The sequence below is a fragment of the Phalaenopsis equestris genome, unplaced genomic scaffold, assembly GCF_001263595.1.
Source record: "Phalaenopsis equestris unplaced genomic scaffold, ASM126359v1 Scaffold000024, whole genome shotgun sequence".
Taxonomy (NCBI): Eukaryota; Viridiplantae; Streptophyta; class Magnoliopsida; order Asparagales; family Orchidaceae; genus Phalaenopsis; species Phalaenopsis equestris.
Window position 1 is genome coordinate 132934 of NW_018164466.1, and position 7649 is coordinate 140582.

A 7649-nucleotide genomic window follows, 5' to 3' on the forward strand; every position below is an offset into this window, starting at 1 on the left:
ACATTTACGTACATACAACCCAACACTTCTCTATTTACATATAAAATTCCTAAATCAAGAACGACTCTATTTTAGAGACACATACATACGTACCACCCAAATCCTATTTATTTGCATATCTGAACACCTAACCTTTTATTTTTTATAACCATACCACCCAAATAATTTTTAAAATAATAAAATTTAGCATTTTTTAATACATATAAAAATAATATAAAAAATATATAAATAAATATTATTAATTATTTTTTTTATTTATTTTGAGCCGAAATGAATCGAACACAAACAAATAAACCTTTGCTCGTGTTCGGCTCGATTATAAATCAAGCTTAAAAAACTATTTGTATTCCGCTTCCTTGCCTAACGAATGAATCAAATATGAGCTATTTAATGAGTCGAACACGAGGTATTCGCAAACGACGAGCTTTTTTGACAGCCCTAGTTATGAAGGCAGCAGTTTAGTTTTTATTAGCATAAAGCCAATTTAGTGATTCGTCATTTATTATTGTCTAGCATGAATATGGCTGATATATTTAGGGTTAGGGTTATGCAAGAAATTATTGTTGAGTCTTCGAACTAGGGGTTGGGAGAGATTTCCTACTTTTCGAATTGTAGGTGTTTATCTCATATTTTTGTGTTGAGTTCTTCAATTTTCATTAAATAAAATATAATTGCTCTAATTTTTGTGAAATATCAATTCAATTACTATCAAATGGATCAAAGCTGAACGATCCACAGTGCACTGCCTGTTTTCTTTCACCATTCACATGGTATCTTAAGATTCAGTCAAATTAACCTAACCAGAAGCCGCCGACTGGATTGGTGCATACGGACGTGACCAATATATCGCCATACAATTGGGATAGCTGGGAAACATCTACGTGATATTGAATCCTGCATGACAGTCACGATAGCTGGGAAGCATCGACGAGATAACAAATCCCACGTGACAGTCACGATAGTTGGGAAGCATCAACAGGATCGCGACTGGATCGACATATACGAGCCACCTTCGTGATCGGAAACAACACGGCGTGCTTCCTTAAGGTGCGACTCGAGCTAGCTGGGAACTCCGGAATCATGACGCTCACGTATTTTTAAAGATTGCGACGTGCAAAGATCCAAAACTCCCATCTTTCTCCTGTTTCCGTTCCATCCCTGCAACATTATCGCGATTAGAGCTAGCTGAGGAAGGCAATTAGAGCATCAGGGCTAGAACAGAGAAGCAAGCTCGAGATTCGGCGTGCCCTAGTCACGATACCCTAGTCACAATATAGTATTGATTCAGACAATCTGGGAAGCCAAGGGTAGATCATGATTTACGATCTCGTGGTACAGACACGACCCGGACTTCGTGGGAAGCCATTGATAAGATTTTGGAATACAATAGTTTCTCCTTCATGATTGAAATCATTCTGCCATAATGGCGGTAAAAAAATAGAGGCTTTAAAGCAAAAAATTAAAAAAGGAGATGAGAAACATCATATATAAAATAGATGAGTGTTTCTAGTCCGTAGAGGGGCGGTTGGAAGGAGATTCATAGCTATAAAAGAAATGAAGAAAAAGATCATTGAGAGTCACACAAAATCGCCTCTGCCCACTACGAATCGAGCGATGGCGTCAGAAACGGATGCGGGCAGCAACAACCAGAAGGATTCACATAGCATCAGGGTAGCATCGCCAAGGTCTGCGAATTGAGAGCCACGGTATCAAACAAAGGAATCAGAAACAAATTCGAACGAGAACATCTGGAAAAAATTGCACAATATCGTGAGGTTTGAGACGTAAAGCAACAAACATATTAGAATGGGATGCGATTCGAGGCTGGAGGAGATCACTTCGAAGAATTTCAATATGTAACTAGGAACCACAGTAGGTGAGACCCTGACGGAAGGATGCATCTAATTGTGCCAGTGTCTTTCTTGCGAAAGCATTCTAAGCGAAAGAAGGTTCAAAAGTAATGATGGGAACGAGACAGGTGAAGAAGAGCAGGAGTGTTTGTATGGGACTGATTGGGACACTGCAGATTGTTCAAGAGGGAGACAAGATGGTGGTATTTTACAGCGATCCCAATTTGTGCAAGATGTTGATGACACTGAAGGCTATATAACAACGATTCAGGATGCAGGACTGAGAATCTTGATCGAGTTGCAAATCATGGAGGATACATGTGATACAGAGTTGGCAGAAATTCTGAAGATCAATAAGCTATTGTATAAGTTGTTTGGGACAACATTGTTCTCTAGGATTGACTTGAAGTCAGGGTATCATCCGATTCGGATGCAACCAAAGAATATGCACAAAACATTTCGAGAGAATGATGATCACTATAAGTTTCTCATTAAATGGAAAGAATTGTCAGATGATGACGTCGTGTGGGAGTCATACAACTTGATCCAACAACAATTTTTCACCTTGAGGACAAGGTGTTTATTTGGGAGAAGAGTAGTGTTATGATGGCACATAAAAGGAAGTTTAATCTTTAATAGCCTACGAACAATTCAGTCATTAGTAATTTATTATTACTTACTATAAATAGGGCTTAAAATGTTTAGGGTTAGGGTTACACATGAAATTGGGTCTCGAGTCATAGGATTAGAGTTTCAGAGAGTTTCCTACATCTCAAAGTGTAGGATTTGGAAGAGATCGCCAACCTCTCGAATTGTAGGTACTTATCTTTTACGTATTCGTGTGAGTTTTTAGTGTTATATTACTTTGATTTGGTGTTTTTGCAACAAAATATTATTGTGCCCTAATTTTTATGGAAATCATCTTGGTTCCTATCAATTTCCTATCTCTCAAATTTTAGGATTTGGGAGAAATCTCCTACCTCAAGTGTTTATATTTATATGTTGTGTTGGTTGTTTTATTGAAGAAGAAATTTGTTTTTCCCTAATTTATGTGGAAAAAATTCTCGGATCCTATCAATTAGAATCAGAGCATTCCATCTTGGAAACAAATAAGGATAGCTATGTGCATAAGGGATTGCGGCGTACAAGCTTCTATGTAATGACGCATGCTCGACCAAACCACAAAAAGAAACACGGCATACAGGCGCCTCCATCACTATCGCAGTCATCATACCTTGTATTGCGCCCTGATACAATTGCGATAAGAGCTTATTAAATGCCAACGAAGGATCTCATATCAATACAATCACAATAAGAGCTTGTTGGGAAGTAGCGATATAGTTGTTGTAAGAGCTATCTGTGAAGCCGATGACAGAATCACCTATAACCTTTCTTCGAACAGAGCAAAACTTCTCCACTTTCCTCCATCTTCGACTCTTCCCATTTAGTCCAATCATACACTATCGAGTGATACAACAACGGTAAGAGGTAGAACTTGCGGTACAGACAAATTGGTACAGACACAATTCTGACAACCAGGGAAGCCAAAACGATTGATAAGATTCCACAGTACAGGAGTTCTTCATTCAAAAACACACTGAGAGAAATAGTGGGAAGGAAAATGGATGCATTGAAAAAGAGATTAGAAGAAATAAAACAGTTTAAACTTAGGATGGAGGAAAGGTTCTCAACAAAGAAAGATGTTTCTCCTTGAAAAATCAATTATAGAATCAATTCGAAACTTAGAGGATACAATGAAGAAGCTTATTGAGATACAATACAAGACGTCACATACAGTTTAATTTATAAACCCTAACCAAAGGTTGACTAAAAAATCCTTGAATAAATCGAAAGGGAAAAAATCAAACAAGAGGAACATAAAAAAAAGCATCCACCATTAAGAACCTCGTCGTAGGGTTCTAATGGGGGTGGATTAGACGAAGAAGAAAGGAGTAAAGCCAGTATGGGGCGTGACTATGATTGAATGAGAAAGTTTTACCCTAGATACATGGGGGGAAACACTAGAGGGAGACGAAGTTAGGGTGGAGATGTTAGAATTATGAAGTTGAATGTGTCAATCTTTGTGTGAGAAAGATGTATATTGGTGGGTGTATAGAGTAAAGCGATATTTCGAGATGAATGTACTAAATGAGGAGGAGAAAGTCATGACGACAGAGTTAGGTTTGGAGGGGAAACCCTGCCATGATTCAAGTGGAGGGAGGGTAGATACCTGATCCGCTCATGGAAGAAATTTAAAGATTGCTTGTTGAAATATTTAAGTCATTCAAGAAGGAGACTTGCTCACGCAAATCTTTATCTTGATACATAAGGAGACTATCATAGAATATAAGGAAAGATTCGAGCTATTTTTAGGACGACTGAGGGGGATTTCTGAGCAATATTGGAGAGAAATTTCATGAAAGGTCTAAAGCTCGACATACAAGCAGCACTTCATTCGTTGAGACCGCGAGACTTGAGAAAAATTACTGAACTGGCGTAGTTGGTTAAAGATAAATATTAAATAAAACAGGCTAATAAAAGAAGCGTTGGGGGTGTCATATTGAACTGCTACATCCACAATGATACCCAATGAAGGCTTCCCGACACATGAATAATGAGTCACGACCAAGGGCGAGATTCAAACATCTTATAAAGGCAGTTTGAGAAGAAACAAGCAAAGGGGTTATGTTTTCGATGTGATGAAAAGTTTACTCAATGACACCGTTGCTAGTATCAGACGTTACAAGTTCTCACAGTGTGTGATGAGGAGCCAGGAGAGCTTGACAAGCAATTTTCTTTTATCTAACTTGAGAACTAGGTGTTTCTTCGGGAGGGAAGTATAGTTAAGCCGAAACCTAAGGGTAATTTTATCTTTTATTAGTATAAGGACGACTTAGTCTTTTATTATTATTACTACTATTATTATTATTGTTGTATTGTTGTTGTTGTTGTTGTTTGTTGTTGTTGTTGTTTGTTGCTGTTGTTGTTGCTTCTGCTAATGTTAAATATGACTAATATATTTAGGGTTGGGGTTATAGATGATATTGAGCCTTGTATTTTAGGGTTAGGGGTTTGGAGAGATTTCCTGCCTCTCAAATTGTAGGATTTGGGAGAGATTATCTACCATTAGAATTGTATGTCTTTCTCCTTTATATGTCGTTTGTTTGCTTTATTAAAGAAAGAAATTTGCTTGCCCTATATTGCGTGTGGAAAAATTGTCTTGTATCTTATCAGAACCATAGGAAAATAATTATACATAAAATGCACTACCAAAGTCTCAAATAAGGTTTGTTAGGAGTGCGGCAGCTATTTCTAAAAATATTCATAGAATTGTTGCGATGAAAGCAAATATAACAGCCGACAAATCATAAAGATGAGGCAATCAGAATGTTGTTTTGTTATCTGCATATGGTGGACTGCAGCTCCTTCCATTCCAAAAGCAATTATGTTTAAGACTTGCATCAACCTATAAACTATAATAATTTATTCTATAATTCATTCCATCATTTGTGCTAAATTTATACAAGTTTGTGATAACTACTAATAAGGGTAAGAATTGAAGAAAATTTATTCTATAATTCATTCCATCATTTGTACTAAATTTATACAAGTTTGTGATAACTACTAATAAGAAATGTACAAATTTTTGGAGCAGAAATCATTTTTGCAATGTTTTGGACTAAAAATCTTTATTAACAATGTAAGAAATTTAAAAATTATACCAACAATTTGTAGTAAAGCACAATAAAATAAATATTTTGACATCCAGCATTGATTTAAGGTTTTAAATATTTTATGTTCAATGCCTCCTAAGTTTTGCATTTACATGTCATATTTTATTCTATATTCTATAAATTTTACATGTAACATGCGTAAATAGAAAAATTAAGTATATATATTCAAGAAATACTAAATTGTTTTCAAATAGTAGATATTGAAGAGGTTTATGTTGAAACCAATTAGATTACCCGAATATATAATATTTTAAATATCAAACTCTAATAACTACTCTTAGATCAAATAATCAAAACACCCCATTGGGTTCCGTCAGATCAAATAACCTAGTAGCAAAACAATCATCTGTACTCTCAGATCTCAACAATTTACACTAATGCACATAGAACTAAGATGCATTAGTTTAGCAAAAATATAGCATAAGCTTATGCTAAGAAAATTTCTTATTTAAACATTTATTCATTTTTAATTAATATTTGAATTTTAAAGGAGCAAGGAAGCATCACCATCATCAATTTTATCTAAATTTTTTAACGCTAACTTTATGAATTCCATCCTACATTCATCCATGTAGAGTATAGCATGAAGTATTAAAACTATTTGCACATTCAATCCATACTTCGGTGCCTCTATTACATGTTGTACATGCTCAAATCATTTACAGCTATTTTCAACTATGCTACTTTCAATTAATGTTACTCAAGCAGTGCCAATTATAAATCATTCCCTAATTCATCCTTCCTAATTTTGCCATATACTCATTTCGATATTTTCATTTCACCCAAACTCAACTTAGCAATCAATAACTTCGTCAAAATCCAATGATCACATCAACAAATGGCCAAACAAATGGCAATTTTATAAATTTACATTTGAGCATCCATTAAATTCTCTCATTTACTATTGCATAATACCCTTGAGGTACTCCTCCATTTTAACCATCTATCATTAATTTTATAATTTATATGCCCATACTTTTTATATAATTAATTCATGAAACAAACACATGTTAACTAGAAACCACTTTCTCTTGTAATCTCATTGATTGATAACAATTAATATCAACCCACTAGAATTACATATCATATACTCAATCATTTAAGTTCTACTGATACTGAGTTCATTATCTTCTAGCATATTATTCATTATTCTAATTTTTTTAGTACTTTTGATAGATATCACATCTATTAAAACTACATAAACTGTAAAAAAAAAAAATACATTTCATTTTGCATATCCTTTTTAAGTGCCTCCACATCCAATATGAAAAGCTATGAACATAAACTTACACCTCATTTTGCATACTCATTCTAATATTTTCATTTCACCCAAACTCAACCTAACAATCAATGACTTCGTCAAAATCCAATGATCAAATCAATAAATGGCCAAACAAATGGCAATTTTATAAATTTAAATTTGAGAATCCATTAACTTCTCTCATTTACTATTTCATAATACTCTTGAGGCACTCCTCCATTTTAACCATCTATCATTAATTTTATAATTTATATGCCCATACTTTTTATATAATTAATTCATGAAACAAACACATGTTAACTAGATACCACCTTCTCTTATAATCTCATTGATTGATAACAATTAATATCAACCCACTAGAATTACATATCATATACTCAATCATTTAAGTTCTACTGATACTGAGTTCATTATCTTCTAGCATATTATTCATTATTCTAATTTTTTTGTACTTTTGATAAATATCACATCTATTAGAACTACATAAACTGTAAAAAAAAATAAAAATGCATTTCATTTTGCATATCCTTTTTAAGTGCCTCCACATCCAATATGAAAAGCTATGAACATAAACTTACACCTCATTTTGCATACTCATTCTAATATTTTCATTTCACCCAAACTCAACCTAACAATCAATGACTTCGTCAAAATCCAATGATCAAATCAATAAATGGCCAAACAAATGGCAACTTTATAAATTTACATTTGAACATCCATTATATTATCTCATTTACTATTGCATAATACTCCTGAGGCACTCCTCCAATTTAACCATCTATCATTAATTTTATAATTTATATG

At 34.2% G+C, this 7649-nt stretch overlaps 1 protein-coding gene across 1 annotated transcript in view; it reads right to left on the minus strand.

The window, feature by feature from the left end:
* Window positions 1-1059: 1059 nt before the first annotated feature.
* The window catches only part of LOC110018512 (nuclear pore complex protein NUP205-like), a 66703-nt gene continuing 60113 nt past the window's right edge, over window positions 1060-7649 (minus strand). The window contains exon 28 of the mRNA XM_020715847.1: window positions 1060-1158. Coding sequence (XP_020571506.1) covers window positions 1060-1158 — 99 coding nt within the window. The remainder of the gene's footprint in view (window positions 1159-7649) is intronic.